Source organism: Cucumis sativus, chromosome 3 (genome assembly GCF_000004075.3).
Source record: "Cucumis sativus cultivar 9930 chromosome 3, Cucumber_9930_V3, whole genome shotgun sequence".
NCBI classification, from domain to species: Eukaryota; Viridiplantae; Streptophyta; class Magnoliopsida; order Cucurbitales; family Cucurbitaceae; genus Cucumis; species Cucumis sativus.
Window position 1 is genome coordinate 34,685,293 of NC_026657.2, and position 18,160 is coordinate 34,703,452.

Genomic DNA, 18,160 nt, shown 5'->3' on the forward strand with positions numbered 1-18,160 from the left:
CTAACAAAAACAAGAAATTAAATAGATATCAATACCAAACTTTATAACTAAAAATACATTTACCTGCTAATTAAATAAATCCGAATAAAATATGTATTGAAAAGGTGGTTGAAAGTTTAATCTTGAAATCCATATATTAAATTGAAACAAAATTTAAAAGTTATGATCAATTGGATCAAAGTCAAATTTTTTAATTTTATTTTTTAAAAAGTATTAAAATTAAAATTACGTAGCATTCTCAAATCTACGTATTAAACAACACGAAGAAGTTATTTATATTTTTTAAAAAATTGTCACGTTTGATGAAATATTTATGAATTTTAGTTTTGTGTAAATTGTTGATCAATTTTTTATATTTTCGAAAAATCTATCGTTTTATTTACCTTTTTCGAAAAATATTTTTTGTAAAAAGTTCATAAATTAAAAAGGGTTTTTGGCGTAAAACCCGAACCTGAAGTGGAGTCAAGAGGGGACCCCATAGACTCTTCGGAATCCATCAACTCTACTAAATTGCAAAGCCAGCATTCCGCCGCGCTGAGATGGCGCTAACCGAGCTCGACGATGCCACGGTGCGGAGTATGTCAATCGGAGCCGTCTTCTCAGACTTCGTGAGTTTCGCTTTCTCTCATATCATCATCGTACCTTTATCTTTTTTCTTCCATTGATTTTTGGTTATCTGAAGATTTCGGCAATGTAATTCAACGAATGGTTGCAAAAATTTACTTTCGCGGCGAATGAGTTGTAGTTTCTAGTCTATCCGAGGGCATGCGAAGATTGTTACTACTGAAAACAAGTGTAGAGAGGTAGAATTACGGTTTACGATTCTGTTGTTCTTCATCTAAAAGTTAGTATTGTCTGGTTGCAGGTTGGGAAGATAAATTCTCTGGATTTTCATCGCAAGGAAGATTTGCTGGTAACGGCGAGCGAGGATGATTCCGTCCGACTCTACGATATTGCAAATGCGAGGTTAATTTTTGTGGGCTCTACGTTATTAAAATCTGTTAGTGTATGGCTTCACTTTAGCAATTGAATCGTTTATAAGTTGAACCATCGACGTCTGTTATCTCTTTTGACGACTCTGTCGTTAAACCTTTTGAAATTTGAGAATTCTCTTGTAATACATGTTAATAGTAGCTTTCATTATTGATGTGATGATGGAGCCATGAATGTATCAACCTAGTTGAAATATCTACCTTACCTGCTTATGCCCTAATCCTCTTAAATTCTTGTTTCCGTTGTGGTTATACATAATCGAGCATTAGTCTCTTCATTTCACCAATGGAAAGTGTTTCTATTTAAAAAAAAAAACAAGAAATTTTCCAATTGTTATATTTTATCGTTCATAATCCTTAAGGGGATTTAATTTGATCCAACTGGCTAAAATTTTTAGGTTACTCAAAACCACATTTCATAAAAAGCATGGTGCTGATCGTATATGTTTTACTCATCACCCAAGTTCTGTTATTTGCTCCTCAAGACACAATCTAGATACTAATGGAGGTACGGGAATTCCTTTGGGTGTTTGAAATTTGCACGGCACTTCCTGACTTTGAGTACTAACTGTGTTTCTCCTGTTTATCTCTTCAGAGTCATTGCGATACCTGTCAATGTATGACAACCGATGTCTTCGCTACTTTAAAGGACACAAAGACAGGTACAATCTAATGGCTAATTGATAGACGAAGAAAGCATATGTACCACATTTAAGAAGTTAAAATGCCTAGTTTTGTTTGTAATTACACTCAGTCTTACTCACTTTTATGTAGTTTATCTCTCTTTTGGGGACTTCAATACTTTTTATGTCCATGTATTCTTTATTTTTCTTTGGTTTTTACTAGAAAATTATGTGCCTTTAGCGTATACCTTGCCTTAGATTTCTTAGATTGGATGTGATTTTATTCAGGGAGATGTGCGAAATGACTTTCTTGCATGTCAATATTCACAATCTGTAGCAGCATATGATAGACATATTTGAAACTCTCTACTGTGCTTACCCCGAGAACGTTTCAATTACTTTTTCTTGACGATCTTTAGAATACCATTTATGAACTATAAAAAAATGACCCTCCTTCGTTAAACTTTTTACTTCTTGATTTGCAGGGTTGTTTCTCTCTGTATGTCCCCAATCAATGACAGCTTCATGTCAGGTTCTCTCGACCACAGTGTCAGGATATGGGATCTTCGTGTAAATGCTTGTCAGGTTGGTTTCAGATTATCATGTATGATGTATTTACGCTTTTAGTTTTCTTTAGGAAGTTTCTTCTTTGAAGGTCGAACTCAATATACTGCTAGATTATTTCTTATGGCATAGATAAAAGAAGCACAAATATATACATATCCCAAACAGCCTCAGGGGACCTGATACCTTAAAAGTGTAATACACACTGGAAGTATACAAATGCACGTGAAAAGAAGAAAATGAACACACTGTAGTTATACTTATAGTTGAAATAATTCCTTATGGATCATAAGAAGACCCCAATAAGGTTAAACGGCTTAAGCCATAAGACTTCCCTTCCTTCTTAAACGGGTGACTGATCAAAAGAGCTTCAAATAATGAACGTGGATCTCCCGGTAATGCAGTGGACCATTAAAAGCAGCCAATAGATCCTCCAAAAAGTTTCGCTTAAGGATGATAAATGGACCGTTGCTGTAGTGTTTCATTATTCTTTTTCCAAAGGAGGCACCCATTTAGAAAAATAGAGATCTCTTTCCATTATGGGTGTTAATAAAACAATAACTGAAGTCCCATGAGACCCTAATCTTCTTAGAGAACTTAGTCTTCTTAGTCATTAAGTAAAGGTAAGGACAATAAACGAACCGGTGCTGTAGTGTTTCATTATCCTTTTTCCAAAGGTTGCACCAGTTCAGAGAAATATAGATCCCTTTCCATTGTTGGTGGTGTTGATACAGCAATGACTAAACTCCCACAAGAATTTTATCTTCTTAGATATTTCCCCTTCCATATATTTACTTACAAAGGAGACACAATAGCATTGCCGCATTGCAGAGAGGTCTAGAAGAAAGCACCTTTGCTTTCTAGTTTTCAAACCCAACAATTGGATAAGCTTGAAACTGGATGGCTGATTTGAGTTAGGCTTATGAAAGGTGAGATTTGTTGGTATTTCGGATAGGACGTGGTTGTTTAAAACGAGGTTGAAATGTAGTGGAGTATACTAATATTTGCCTTATCCCGCTTATCCCGCAAGTATTGATTTTACATGTATAACGGGGAGATACTTGATATTGAGCGCAGCTAGAACATTGAATTAGATAAGTCCCTGGAATTTTATACTTCACATATTTTACACCCACGCATTATTCTAACGCACGTGAAAAGAAAAAAAATGGCCCGGGCTCTTTTGTGCCAACACCTTTGAGACCCAAAATTAAAATTCTCAATGCACATTCGTTGCAATTTCAACTTTCTCACGAGTATGATTGTGCTTACTTTCATAGTTTGCAGGGAATTCTTCGCTTGCGTGGCAGACCTACTGTCGCTTATGACCAACAAGGCCTTGTGTTTGCTGTGGCAATGGAAGGAGGTGCTATTAAGTTATTTGATTCACGTTCTTACGACAAGGTTCATACTGGAGAAACATTACCTCGTTTTTTGACATCGTTTTTAGCATGAGTTGATCACCATTCGTTCATATACAGGGACCCTTCGATACCTTCTTAGTTGGTGGAGATATGGCTGAGGTCTTCGACATCAAATTCAGTAACGATGGCAAATCTATGCTCTTGACAACTACAAATAACAATATATATGTTCTTGATGCATATGGAGGAGAGAAGGTTAGTCTGCATGTTTGGAATTTGAAACTTCTATTTTGCTAATTTACTGAGGGTAAAAGAAACATTCTTTATGTTCTTCCCTGTCCACTGATCGTCGACCCTCTATCTCGTACAGCAATGTGGGTTCAGTTTGGAACCATCGCCCAACACGACCATAGAGGCTACCTTCACTCCAGATGGTCAATACGTCGTTTCAGGTATTAAAAACATGCCTTTCTTTCGAAAATCTCTCAACTGTCAAGCTTTTCTGTACCTCGTGATGATCCCCCACTTCGTTCACAGTTCTTCTGGCTTAAGCAAACAAAATCCTATTAGACGTACTTAAACGACTTTGTTCAAAGTTAAAGTATTGTTACACTCGGGCCGGAATCCCATTACAATCCCCCACTTTCATTAGTTTGTTTCTTCCTTCTAGTTCTCTTGCCCAGGATAAAAAAAAGTTCTTGACTAGACAGTGTTTATATTTGTGCTAAAGGCTCAGGAGATGGAACCTTGCATGCGTGGAACATTAACAAGCGTGCTGAGGTACTTGTTCATCTCTACTGTCACTTAGTTTTTATTGTGGAAAGGAGCGCTTCATGACATACTCTCACAAATTCTAATTGTAGGTTGCAAGCTGGAACAGTCACATAGGAGTTGCCTCGTGCTTGAAATGGGCTCCTCGCAGAGTCATGTTTGTTGCTGCATCCAGCGTTCTTACTTTCTGGATTCCCAATGCTACCAAATCCACAGGCGAGTCGGGTATGGAATTCGATTCTCATACTCAAGCCGAACATATATCTCAATGAAAGCCATGATTACGCGCAATTTTATCAAACCGAACTCATACACACCTTAGTTTACGTAGGTCAGCTATAGTTTATGTTTGAATTGTTATTTATTTTAACTATCGCTAGTTTTATTCCAACTTGGGTTTTTAATGTTAGAGAGGAGAGTGAAATAGGTTTAACGACCAATGCATGTCTAATAAGTAATAACAAAGTGATAGAAGCAAGCAGTAATACACTGAAATAGTAGAAATGCAAACCAAAGCCAGCATTCTAGAAGTAGCTCAAAAGTGAACTATCCTAGGATTACTCAAAAGAAAACACTCAACACCTACAATTCCGACATTGACATTGCTACGGGACTCGAACATAACTCAGCCATTTCCCTTCAACTTCTTCCATTCACGTCCTCCTCCCTTGTTCTTGGGTCCTGCTTTGAATCTCCTGCCCCAGGTCCTTTGTCTTCTGCCCCACATAACCAGCCATATCCTGCATGCGCCTCTTTGCTTGATCAATCTGATCAGGCATAAACCCGGTCGCTCGACGTAGGTAGTTGAAAGCCCATGTGAGCGAAGAGAGAGCTGTCAGCCCAAATGCCCCAGAGGTCAAAAAGGCAAGGACAGCCAGACCAATGGTTAAGATTGCTGGCACTAGAATGGGGCTGAAGATGATGAATACAGGGGTAGACACGGCCAAGCCAAATAGCGTGGCTGCTAGAGTCAAACCGGCGAGTCCAAGTAGCGAGCCACCGAGAGGAACAAGGGTTACGACGGCGAGGATTGTGGAGGCTGAAGGGCCTCCTCGCCCCTTAGCTCCGACGTCGTCGTAGCGGCGTTGAGGGTGGACTTGGAGCTGGTGTGGTTGTGGACGGTCAGCCATTTTGCTTAAGTGAAAGGAAAAACGGAAAATAAAAGTTGAAGGAAGAAAGACATATTGGATGGTGTTTATAAATGGAGGTGGGATTGGCAAAATGGTGACACGTAACATGTGAGATGGTGAGTAGGGGCTTTGCATGGGGAACAAGTTTCACTTGGAGCCTATAAACGATATATTTATTATATATATCAAAAGATATAAAGTTTAGATAGATAAATGGCAACTTTGCAGTGTGCATGAAGGAGAATTGTACAAATCTTTGTACACAATCGTCTGTTTCTTTCTGGTGCAGTAAATTTTATGTCAAGTCAATTTTTATTTAAGGGGGAATGGTTTTGGTTGAGATGTAAATTTTAGTTGTGGAGGAAAGTGAAAAAAGGTTATTTAGGGGAGAAATAGAAGTTTATGCATCTGCTGCTCACCCTTACTTTGTCCTAAAATGATGTCATTTTTAATAGATAATATATCTCTACTTCAATTTCAACATAGTTCGACTCCTTAAAAATTTCAAGAAAAAAGTTCAAAAGGTTAAAGAACGTTTATGGTATTTAAGGACTGATAAGTGTGAATTTACATCTTGATACCGATAATTTTGTTTTCTTAGCTCTAAAAAGAAGATAACAAAATAAAAGTCAACTAGAAGTACCATTCATGAGCATGATTTTGAGAACTCAAAATAGCTATAGCTGATCCTTAAGTTCCTATTTGATGGTATTGAACGCAAGGGTTGAATTAAACTGAGTGACGTTTTTACATGGTATTGTTAATAGTGTAAATTTAGAGGGAAATATGGGAGTGCAACAAGTGTTTTGGTTTTATTGAATTTCTCCCTTTGAAAACACACTATACTATCCTATTTATTTTAATTAAAGTCTAATGGATTAAATGTTATTTTATTCTTAAAGAAATATGTAAGAACCAAGCTTTAAATGACAATTTGAAATAAACAATTACACAAAAGGCGATAGGCTTTAACTTCTTAAAAAAATACAATCCAGCAGCTCTTTCTTCGAACTCGTTGTGCAATTGGTTAAACCTTCCAAGACTTAAATTGAGAGCAAAAATGTAATCATTTGACAAAGAAGCTTAGGAAAAATTCGGTTTTAACCAACTTGAACCTAATGAGGTCGGTTCAGTTCAAAAAGTAGAATGAGGTAAGTCGGTCTTTGTCGATTCATGCAAAATATAAACTAATCACTTCCAGTTAGTCTTGGTTTTGTCCGAAATTGGATTGAATCTAATCGTGTACACTTAGTGACGGTAAACAAATTTTATATTTCATGCCAACAAATTTGTGTTTATTTATACAACTTTTAAAAGTAGTTTCACATAGGATCATGCCACTTCTTAACAATCTTTAAATTTTTTTCTCAAAAGAAAATTAATTTATAGTTTATGCACTGGCATGCTTCTCAAGGAACCAAATTGTATATTCTAACTTTTAGTAACTTTTTTTTAAAAAAATTTAAACAATAATGTGTGTTCATATTATTTCGACTATCTCTCTTCTAATTAACAAACAAATAATCAAGAGCAAAACATTAACTAATTGCGAGACGCAAGCAATGTTCACTGTAAAAAATGTTTTATATAAAATGTGAAAATGTATTAGAATAGAGTATTTACAAAATATTGCTATACAATATCTTTATGCTTTGTGAAAGATTAAGAAAGATTGCATGTTTATAATAATATATGTAGTAGTCTATTTTGCTAGCTATATTTTAAATAATTTAAATTTTAAAAGTTATCTTAAATGACAACTTTTAAAATTTAAATTATTTTAAGAAACTCCTAATTACGAAAAAATAAATACCATAATATTTCCAAGTAGACCTCTATTTGGGCCGTAAAATTTGGAACAAAAATGGGCCAAGTGTAGTACCTCGGCCCACATTGTCATTTTCACTTTTCCAATCGTCACACCTTCAACTTCATTTATAGAACACCGCAATATAATATATATATATATATGTTTATATAAGTTAGAATATTAATTGTACATATATTTATTAGAACTTGATCAAAATATTGGTTACCAATAATCAATTAGAAATACATTTATCTGTAATTATTGAAAAGCTAATAAGATACTGATTCTAATAAGGTTATATTTTGAAATAAATATAAAGCCTTCTATTTGTCAATCTCACTATTTAGGAATAGTTCTTCCTCTATAATTTATTGTACAAAACTTATTTTGATACAACCATACTATAACTGTACATATCCAACCATTTTCTACATCTAATAATTTCAAAAAACCATCCCCATCAGTGACATGAAATGTTTACCCTATAAATGATTAAAAATAAGCCTAAATTAGGATCCAAAATTTGATGATGGTCTCATTTAACTAATTCTCTAGTCTTCTTAACTGCTAGAATCAAATTTCAAAATACTTAGTCAAAGGAAAAAGAAAAACACACAACCAACTTTTTCTAACCAAAAGCTAAAACGCCATTTTTTCAATGAAGTAAATAGTTTTGATTTGGACCATTCATACACATCAAATTAATATATATATATATATATATATATATATATATATATATATATATATATATATATATATATATATAATCTTCCAGGAATCTACTTGAAGAAATAATTAAAAGTTAGCTACTACATATTTAACTAAAAAATATTAAATTATTTTCTTAAAGTGTGTGGTAGACCATAATTTTTGGGGGTCTTTTCTTAACAAAAAAACGAATTACTTAAAATGATCAAATACTTGGAATTCTATCATGAGAAGAATAATATATATATATATATATATATATATATGAACATAATTTCACCATCTTCTCATTTAGTCAACCTCAAGTTCTTTAAACCACCATAATCTTAAATTCAAAATATTCCATTAAAAATGTGAAATTTCCCTCCTTTTTATTTTGTTGGTAAAAAAAAAAAATGGCAAGACTTTTTCCCAAACACACAAGTTTTCTAAAAACAAATGGTATCAAATCAAATCAAATAGTAATTATTAATGGTAAATGGTTGAATTAATTAAAACCAACCAAAAGTTGAGGTTTACCATAATTTTCGGAGGTCATTTTTTTTACTAAAGAATGACTAAACAATTCTATAGTAACTGAGAACTTTATATTTGCTATCACCTCATTTAATCAAAACTCAAATCATTCAACCGACCAAATTTTGAGTTTGGAATATTTCTGAAAACTTAACTATTTTTCATACCTAAGAGTGAAAAGACTTGCACAAGTGAATGGAAGAAATAAAACAAAAAAAAAAAGCCTAAGCAATTTCATATATGGCTTGATAAACTTGCCTGGAGTCCCTCAAATGTGTTTTGAAAATTAGAAAGGCTAAATCGTTCCATAGTTAAAGTTTACATTTAATTTCAATTAAATGAGATACCTCATGTTTGGAATTAAGTTGTTGTAAACTTGAAAATATGAAAAACTAAATTGTTTAAAATTTGAAAAGAGTGTCCAAAGTGTTTAACTACCAAATACTTTATTATACAAACATTTATATCATAAATGTAAAGGAAGAGATTAGAAGTGTGACAATAAGGCTAGGTAGTGAAATAACTTGTTCTTCTTCGCGAAAAAGATTGATTTGTTTCCATCTCGACTCTAACCCTAAATTGAAAATTGCATTAGGTTAGACGTCATACAAATATATCAAACTCAAAATGAATTATATTCAAGTCATTCATCTCTAATATTAGTTTTGGAAGTAAATTATTCTTTAGATATACTAGATGTTTCGATTAATTTAAAACCAACGAACTAGAGTCGAGGTTAAGCACAAATTTATAAGTTCGTTTTTTTTTTTCCCTTTGTGGAGAAAAATAGAATTAATTAAAATAATCAAATACTTAAAATTGAGTAATGAAGATATGACAATGGTCACAATCATATCTCAAACTTTTAAATGTAAAAACTAAACTTTACGTTAAATTCTACCCTCGAACTTATATTATCGTAAAAATTGTAAGTTTGAGAACACTTTTAAAGCTTAATTTTGAAAATAGAAAAGGTAAAAATGTAAATTATAGTTATGATATGTTTGGAAATAAGAAAGAAAGAAAGAGAGAAAGAGAGAGAGAGATATTAGGATGACAAGACGTGAGAATTATGTTGAAATAAAGGGTCGCATGTGGGAAGCCCACTATGAGTCTATGAAGGATTGGGGGATTCCTCCACATCTCATCAATCAAATCAAACCCTAATTACAATCTCATTTTTGTCGTTCTTATCATTTCATCATATCTTATCGAACATTATTATGCTCACTACCTCTTCAGTTTTAGTCCTTAACTCAAAATCTCCATTTCTTATCTCTTCTAACAATCCTCATACCAAAAGCCATTCTTTTGAGTATGAAACTTCAACATTCATTGAAACAGCAAGAAAATTATTGTAATTATAAACGACAAAATCGTTAAAATTATTTAAAACAATAAGCTTATAGGCTTCTAGACATAAACCTAAACCCTAAAATTAGAAAAATGTAAAAATTGGAGAGTAAAGAGGAGGGAATGTAATAATTAAAAAGGAAAAGAAAGAAATGGTGAAAGAAGGAAAGAGTTAATAAGGAGGAGAGTGTTTGGGTTAGGCGTTAGGGTGGGGTGGTTGGGAAAGGGCACGTCTTGGTGTCGTAGCCGTAAGACAAATAGGTAACAATAGGGAATGCTTATAGGGTTCGGTGTACCACTTTTTAGGGCTCTTCTTCTGGGTCCCTCCTCCCCCATCTATTTTAATTTATTTGCCTCGGTCATGCATTAAACTCAGTTATTCGTCGACTTTTCTAATTAAATATATAACAATAATTTAAAAAAATTGTAAATATTATAAAATACGTAAAAAAATTGATGCATATATCGATCTATTTACGATAGACAATCATGGATAGAGTTTATTATATTTATAATTTTTTACTTGATTATTATTCATAAAATTGTCATCAATTATAATTACCTATTATATTGTATATTTTTGTTGGAGTAAAATAGTATAATGAACAAAATATTTATACTTCGAAAAAAAATTAAATACGTAGTTTACTGGTTTTTTCTTTCTATGAAGTGTAAATAATTAATTAATTTTATTACTTTTTTTAAAAAATGGTACTTAGGTTATAAAATTACGGTTGAAATTAGAGAGATTTTAGAGGGACCATCAAGTAATGCATTCGCTATTCTTTTCTTACGAAAGGTTATATGTAGCAAAGTGAAATAACTATGTATTTAAATTTTGTCTATTATTAATAAACTTCTATAGACTATTACATGTATATTAATTAATAGTCTATTATTATTTGGTTACGTGACATTTTTCTATATTTGTAAATATTTATAGCAATTTTGATATTTATGGTATAGACAATTAGAATATTGTTTAGCAATCCGTACAAATGTTATTAATATTATTTTATTTTAATTTATTCTCAACTTAAATTTTGTAAATTTGAACTTTTTTTTAAATAGTATGAATAGTTTTTAAAATGCATGGAAAATTTAAACTAAGATTAAAAATAAATAGCAAAATATAGTTACAAACTCTTGGTGTTTTTTCATGATTAATCAGTGTCTAAATAAATAAAGAATTATAATTGTGTGGGTTTAATTTGTCCAATCACTTAACATAATAAACTACAAACCCGTAAGATGAACCCAAAGCAGCTCACATGTGACATTGTCATGTGATGATCACCAAATTAAGTGACAAGTACTTTGTTTATAATGATGAACAATAATCAAGGCATACCTTTGTTTCGATATTATGATCGAATTGAATTATCTAGGCCAAGTGCCACCTCCGCCCAACATACCATTATCATATGCACTACCTCTTTTCGAGAGACTTCAAATCGGATATATCTTTGTATCGATAATATTACGTTTCTTTGATTTTGACATGCACAAACTTGATATAAATATTCGGATTGCGTTTTCACATGTTATACACGTTGCATCTAAATAGAGAATTAGAAACTTGTAAGAAGACAAATTAATGAACCTTAAACGACTAGTTAGAATACTTGAACAATCATGTCGGCCACGTTCACAACATACTTTTTAACACTCGAACAAAGCCTTTTAACGTCATCTATCCGTTCAAAGTGATGATCGTTATATAATATGATCGTTTTTTTTTAACTCTTTTTACGTGAAAGTGAAATATACAAACTACTATAATTCTGTTGTAAATAAATTTGGTTTGTGATATTTGACAACTAACTTCTTGGTTTTTAAACAATCTAAGTACAACTCAAGTCGATGATTAATGTACCTAACCCGAATCAAAAATTTAAAACCAAGATTATAATTTCAAAACTAGCCAATAAAAAAATAAAATCAAAATAATTTGGTGGAATTCAAATCATACAGTTTTTCTATATCAATGATATGAATTTTAACCAACTGTATATATATGTTTAGAATCCAATAGGGTATATATCTAATCACAATTAATTGCTATAAACTTCCATATAAAAAATTCCTATTGTTTTACACACAATAATAATTAATAATAGAGAATATTACTATTTATATCAAATTAAAATAACCATTTTTAACAAACTAAAACACCTATCATCATCATTATTATTATTTTCCATCCAACTTAAATTATATCTATTATCATATTCCAATTCCTTTATTATCGTTGAATTTGTTGAATTATTTTGTGAAGAAATACCTTACTCTCTTCCACAGATATATAGTTGAACAACTGCAATAATATAGAAAATCTAATAACTATGGACTTTTAAAATAATTATTTTCGTTATTTATCCCTACGTTAGACTCGGATTGAAAGTAACAATTTAGGTGTTCAACTTTTATTTGATGTAATATTACGTAACACTTTAGTACATATACTTTTTTAAATTTCAAAAGAAAAACTTTATAATAAGAAAATCAATATTATAATTTAATAATATAGGCAAATAGATACCTATATGTTTAGTAATCTGTTTTTTTGTTTTCTTAAATTGATTAAAAAAATATAGATGTTTGGTAACTAATTTACTTTTTTTTAAGATTGATTTTAAAATTACAAAAAAATTAAAAATGAAAAAAAATCATTTTGTTTTTAAAAACAGAAAACAAAACTAATTAACATAGTTTTTGTTTCTAATAAATAAACAAAAAATATTTAAAAATATCAAAATGATTACCAAAGTTTAGAAATTAAATCGTAAACAATTATTTTTAGACTATATTATTTGTTACAAATAAAATTCTAATTTTTTTTTTAAAAAAAAGATAGGTTGGGTCAATAGGTGTACCCAAACATTTCCACTAGGTGGACACCTCTTTAGCACTCTCATCATCTGCCTTTCATTAATATAGGAAGAATTAGTACAATTACAGCAAGGGACAAAAGCCAAAAGACAGCGCGAGAAGCTAAAGAACTAGAGCTAAACTCACAACAAAAAGTTAGAAAACATTTAAATTGATAGCGACAGAGGAAACACTATAATTTGCAAACATATAAAGCATTTAATTTGCAAAAATTTCAAAAAATTTAAAACGTGTATATTTATGAGAGGGGAACTATATAATTAATTAATTAATTAATCCTATGTACTATAAAAATAATATTTGATCCTATATGGTTAGGTCAAAGAGATGCACTCTCCAACAATGATTCATTCCAAACGAGGAGTCCACACCTATGAGATTTTCTTTTTACATCACCTTATAGCCCATATGTACTCACCAACTTTTCGATATAAAAACAATATAATAACCTAAATTTACGCTTCCAATTCGAATATTTTTCACTTTCAAATTATTTTTATTATAGAAACCATTCTAAACTAATTTAAATAATCAATAACAAATGCATACAAAAATCTAAACTAACTTAAAATAATATAAGTCTTGTTTTTTTTGTAACAAATTCTACTTTTTAGATTTTATTTTTTTCCCAAACTTTCACTATAATTTTTACATTTTTTAAAGGAATATTTGAATTTCTTAATTAATTTCCAATTTTTGTCAAAGATATATTTTAATTTTTTTAAAAAAATATTGGTTTGTTTTATTTGAAATACTGAAGAAAGCAGACAACAAGGTAAAATATATTTCTAGTATAATTTAGATGCATTTTAAAAAAATAGTAAAATATTGACAAAATTTATCCAATTCACTCGTTTTAATTTTAATTTTTACTATAATTTAAATAATTTGCAAATCGTTTCATTTTTTTTACTATCCACAACAATTTTCCTATAATTTAATTTATAAATTTAGTTCTAAATTTTTTTTAAAGTTAATTAAATATCATATGATTATGAAACAAGACCTCTAAAAAAATAGTTAAATTAAGTTTTAATTAGCTAACAAGAACTAGGTCGAGTCAACTTATAAGTTGGGAGAAGTTTTAAATTCAAATCTTTATTTAAATTCAAATTTGTAATAAGAAACTTAATTAGTTTTTAAATAACGACCTCTCTTGACTTCAATTTAAATAAGGACAAATTTGAGATGATATAACATAGGTAATAGACTTTTAATTTCTTCATGTTTAGGGTTTTTTTTTTTCTCTCTTGACACTTTTTAAGAACCAAAGTCAACAAAATTACAGTTTTAATCTCCACCAAACATTTTTTTTTTCATTCTTTTTCTTTTCATTTTTGTAAAGGGAACATAAAGGCAAATTTAGCAAGTTGGTAATATAAAATATTTAAAGATTTGATTCCCTAAAAGGGAAAACAAAGGTGATAGAATTTCCTTTTTTTGTTGTTGTTGTTGAAGTTTTGTCTAAACAATAGGCCAACAAATTTAAAGAAAGAAAGAAAGAATGAAAGAAAACAAAGGTATATAGATCAATGATTCAATCCATACTTTATTCTATGAACGTTTAATACACACCTATATATACTTCAATATAGATCAATGATTTATACGATCTTTTTAATGATAAATACAAATTTAACATATACACTGCCAAAATATATAAAGGAGAAAACAAAAACATAACTTTTTTTCTTTTATGAAATAATCCAAAAATATAACTTATAAATGCATCATTAAAATCTCATATTGTGCGGTTGCTTTCAAACTTGTTTGACATTAATATACTTTATTTCAAAATTCATTTCATACGAATGTCACATTTTAGTCTTAAACGACATATACATCACGTCATTTTATCAACAAACAGCACTTTCTTTATGCCAATCCTTTCATCGATACGTGAGAGAGATTAATTTCATGTTATTAAATTAGATCATGCTCAATAATTTTTTTATTCAAAAAAATTGTTCTATTTATGTTTTTTTATTTATCATCTAAGAAAATTTGAAAACTATTAAAACATAATAACATTTTTTTTTTAAAGTTTTACTAACAATTCAAACGCTTCTGTAAAAATGGTGAAAAGAGAGTAAATAAATGAGTAATATTTGGCGTTGCATCCCTTCAATCACAAATATTATGAATTTTTTTTACTATTTAAAAAATGTAAGAGTAATAATAAGTGATTAAAAAAAGTTATAAATATACTCAAATTAAAAATTAAAGGAAACCACCCTACAAAATTATATATAAAAATAAGTTAAGATAATAAAGAGGTATCTAAGATAGAGACACACCCTACAAGGGTATGGGCAAACCTTAATTATAAAATATACTTATATATGTTTTTTATATTTATATATATCAAGATAATTGCAAATTACAACTTCATATACTTTTGTCTATTTTAAAACTCATATCTCTTGAACTTTAAAAATGATTTCAAAGATTCTTATGATTTTCAAATGATCATATCCCTTTCATTAAGTTAAGTTTAACAAAAATGGTTATACGAGACTTATTCTTTATATATCACAGATATGATGTCATGATATTCAATAAAAGGGTATTTCTGATTTTTAGATTCTGCATATTACAAGAATGTTTGAAATCATTTTTCAAATTGTAGAGATATAGCTCACAAACTAGACGAATACAATAGATATGATTTGTAATTATCGATTGTATTTATGATCAAAATATCATAGAACTTTCACACCCATATCAGCATATGATATTATCCCTCCTTGTGATGATTCAAATTATAGAGATAATGATATATCAATTGAAAAATATTTACTTGTATTCTCCTTTGTCATGGCCATCTCCACAAGGGCCATTATTGTTGTTACTCCATGGAGAAAAGTAGAGACCAGTATAGTAATGACCATAGCTAGAGGTAGACGAGCTTCCCTCGTGGCTTGTTGATGACGACCTTCGAGCATATTGCGACGATGAAGACGGAGATGGGGCTGGGATTTCACTGCAGGCATAGCGAATGAGGTCGGCGTTAGTAGCATCGAGCTCTTTTTGGAGCTTGATGACTTGCCTTTGGAGTATAGAGATGGCGCCAACGCAGCCATACACAGGGTCTTTCATCCTTGCCTCGGCCTCGTAAGCGAGCGAGTTCACAGCATCCTCCCGCTGATGCGGCTGGACTTCATTCAACAGTTTGCTGACATTACTGGCACCAAAGATCTTGTGAACATTAGCAAACTTTTGAGGCTCTTCGGGCGGAAAATATGGCGCAAAAACACAATCTGGTAGGCATTTTCGACGTAGGAACTTGCAGGCTGCACAAGGAGAATTAGAGTAGGTGGAAGAAGACATCTTCCTACAAATGAAAAGGATTAAAAACAGGAAATTAAGATAACTCAAAGAACAAAGAGAGAAACAAATAGACATCAGAATTACATTTTCTTTGTTAACATATTACATAGAAAATTAAAATTAGTTGTATAAGAAGAAAAGGTTTGATTAATTTCTTATGAGATGGGGGTGTGTAAAAGTTGAACCTTCGATGAATCTTAGGCTGAATTTTGAAGATCTTGTATAGGTTTAGAGAGAGAGAGAAAGAGAGGATAAGGAGTAGTTTATTAATTTAAGATCACCAGAAATTGATGGTTTTAAATATGAAAATTGTTTTGAAAAAAAAAAACACAAAGATACAATACAACAACTGCTGAATTTTCATGTTACAGCTATGCGACATCCTAATTTTTTTGTACCTTTCTTTTGGATCTGTCAGAGCCGTCTTTCTTACCATTTGAAGACTTCTTTTATAACTAAGTTTTCATTTAATTATGGGTTAATCTCTTAGGTGATTTCTAGACCACACACACTCTTTTCTGTATTGTTTTCTTACATATACATATATGTACGTATATAATCTTTTAGGATTATTTGACTCGCTCATAATTTCATTTGGAATATTTGGGAATAGGGTTTGGGATCAAACAGCCTTTCTTTTAACAAGAAATCAATGAAGGAGATGAATATCTCAGTAATTATGTATCTGAACATCGTCTCAAACTAGATTAAGAACATAATAGAATTTGAGAGAGTCCAATAAATAAGTGTGAAAATATCAAATAAAATAAACTTTAATTTACGTATAAATATAGTTAACAGTTAATTTCACCACGAAATAAATATATGTAAATTTTGCTTTTTTTTAGCATATAGCTTCAACTAGTATGGAGCATGAACACTTGACTTTAGAAGTTTGGATCTTTCTTTTCATTGTTCAATTTTTTCTATGTATATATATATATATATATATGACAAGGGTGTGATCTTTTTTCTTTTTTTTTTCATCTTGAGTTTACCTAATTACACAAGCTTTTATTTACCCCACCAACCAAACATTTAAACATACACATTTCTATTTATTGGTCATATGTGCATAAGTTTGATATATATATATATATATATTCCTTTTGATTTACAAAGCTTTATCAAAGTGGTAAAACTAGAAATGTTATAACTTGCAATTTTCATATATATTGCTCTAAATTAAACACATGATAGTTTGAAAAGAAAAAAAAATAGAGAGAGAGAGAGAAAGAAGAAGAAAAAGATAGGGTTTTCCCTGTTGAAAGTTGAGGGTTTTGTATAAAATTTGGTGGAAGGTCACTTGGCCTTCCCCTAATTGCATCCCTAAAGGCAAAGGGCAACATAGCCCTCAATGCATGTTTCTTGTCCCTAAGTGAATCAAAATTAATTAAAATGCCCCTAATTTCTCTCTCCTCCCCTTACCTCTTTGTCTTCTCTTTCTCTCCTTTTCTCTCTCCTACACCAAACTTGAATTTTCTCTACTCTTCATCAAATCTAAAAGGTCCCCTTCCCTATAATCATCTCCCTTCCATACCCACCAACACCTATTCTCTCTCTCTCGTACACTCATTTAGATCATCAAAGTCTAATCAAAGTTTTGATTTTTTTTTAAAAAAATACCTTAAATATGTTATATGGCGCCTCCCACGTCTCGTAGCTTAACTTTTAGTTTCAAGGTTTTTCATGTAATTAGAGATAGTTGGACGTGTTTCGTTCTAATCTAACGAAAACTCCCCTCCCCCAAAATATTAAGAAACACTCAATTAGTGAGTTGAGGAGATCTAGAGGAGAGAGAGATCAATATTGATGATGATGTGAGAGAGAAAATGAATTAATTTCAAAAAAAAAAGAAAAATAAGTAGATTGATCGAAATTAAACAAATAATTAAAAAGGGTTTGTTACCAATAATTTTTTCCCCTTTCTCTCCTTTCTGTAAGCTGTTGTTTCAACATCTCTTGTATGGAAACCTTAAGCAAAATGAAGTTGAAGCCATAGAAAAAGAGAGGGAGAGAGAAAGAAAAAAAAAAGGAACAAACTTTATTTATGGGATATCCCTAAATAATGTTTACATGTGAGAGAGAGAGAGAAAGAAAACCC

At 30.8% G+C, this 18,160-nt stretch overlaps 3 protein-coding genes across 4 annotated transcripts; 1 reads left to right on the plus strand and 2 right to left on the minus strand.

Moving 5' to 3' along the window:
• Positions 1-429: 429 nt before the first annotated feature.
• LOC101217507 (protein ANTHESIS POMOTING FACTOR 1) lies at positions 430-4,705 on the plus strand. The gene is made up of 10 exons (XM_004141057.2): positions 430-608; positions 866-966; positions 1,391-1,500; positions 1,588-1,654; positions 2,101-2,200; positions 3,467-3,583; positions 3,661-3,798; positions 3,914-3,995; positions 4,274-4,323; positions 4,407-4,705. The coding sequence occupies exons 1-10, from the start codon at positions 540-542 to the stop codon at positions 4,584-4,586; spliced, it is 1,014 nt and encodes a 337-aa protein (XP_004141105.1). The 5' UTR covers positions 430-539; the 3' UTR covers positions 4,587-4,705.
• A 37-nt stretch (positions 4,706-4,742) lies between these two features.
• On the minus strand, positions 4,743-5,942 carry LOC101217740 (oleosin 18.2 kDa). Its single transcript, XM_011653990.2, has one exon. The coding sequence runs from the start codon at positions 5,577-5,579 to the stop codon at positions 4,968-4,970; it is 612 nt and encodes a 203-aa protein (XP_011652292.1). The 5' UTR covers positions 5,580-5,942; the 3' UTR covers positions 4,743-4,967.
• A 9,418-nt stretch (positions 5,943-15,360) lies between these two features.
• LOC101219482 (LOB domain-containing protein 25) lies at positions 15,361-18,160 on the minus strand. Of its 2 annotated transcripts, none has more exons than XM_004141148.3 (2): positions 17,966-18,160; positions 15,361-16,060 (listed from the first exon to the last, which is right to left on the minus strand). In XM_004141148.3, exons 1-2 carry the CDS (start codon positions 18,013-18,015, stop codon positions 15,523-15,525), a joined length of 588 nt encoding a protein of 195 aa, XP_004141196.1. In that variant the 5' UTR covers positions 18,016-18,160; the 3' UTR covers positions 15,361-15,522. The 2 variants fall into 2 exon arrangements, with proteins under 2 accessions (XP_004141196.1, XP_011652293.1); XM_011653991.2 differs by lacking the exon at positions 17,966-18,160 and adding an exon at positions 16,242-16,354.

Excerpts from the sequence above, each read along its gene's own strand:
- LOC101217740 (XM_011653990.2), bottom strand. The coding sequence starts at position 5,579 with ATGCAAAGCCCCTACTCACCATCTCACATGTTACGTGTCACCATTTTG.
- LOC101217507 (XM_004141057.2), top strand. The coding sequence starts at position 540 with ATGGCGCTAACCGAGCTCGACGATGCCACGGTGCGGAGTATGTCAATC. Across the intron at positions 609-865 it reads GAGCCGTCTTCTCAGACTTC|GTTGGGAAGATAAATTCTCT; the intron begins GTGAGTTTCGCT and ends GTCTGGTTGCAG. Across the intron at positions 1,501-1,587 it reads CAATCTAGATACTAATGGAG|AGTCATTGCGATACCTGTCA; the intron begins GTACGGGAATTC and ends TTATCTCTTCAG.
- LOC101219482 (XM_004141148.3), bottom strand. The coding sequence starts at position 18,015 with ATGTTGAAACAACAGCTTACAGAAAGGAGAGAAAGGGGAAAAAATTAT. Across the intron at positions 16,061-17,965 it reads GAAAGGGGAAAAAATTATTG|GAAGATGTCTTCTTCCACCT; the intron begins GTAACAAACCCT and ends TTTCATTTGTAG.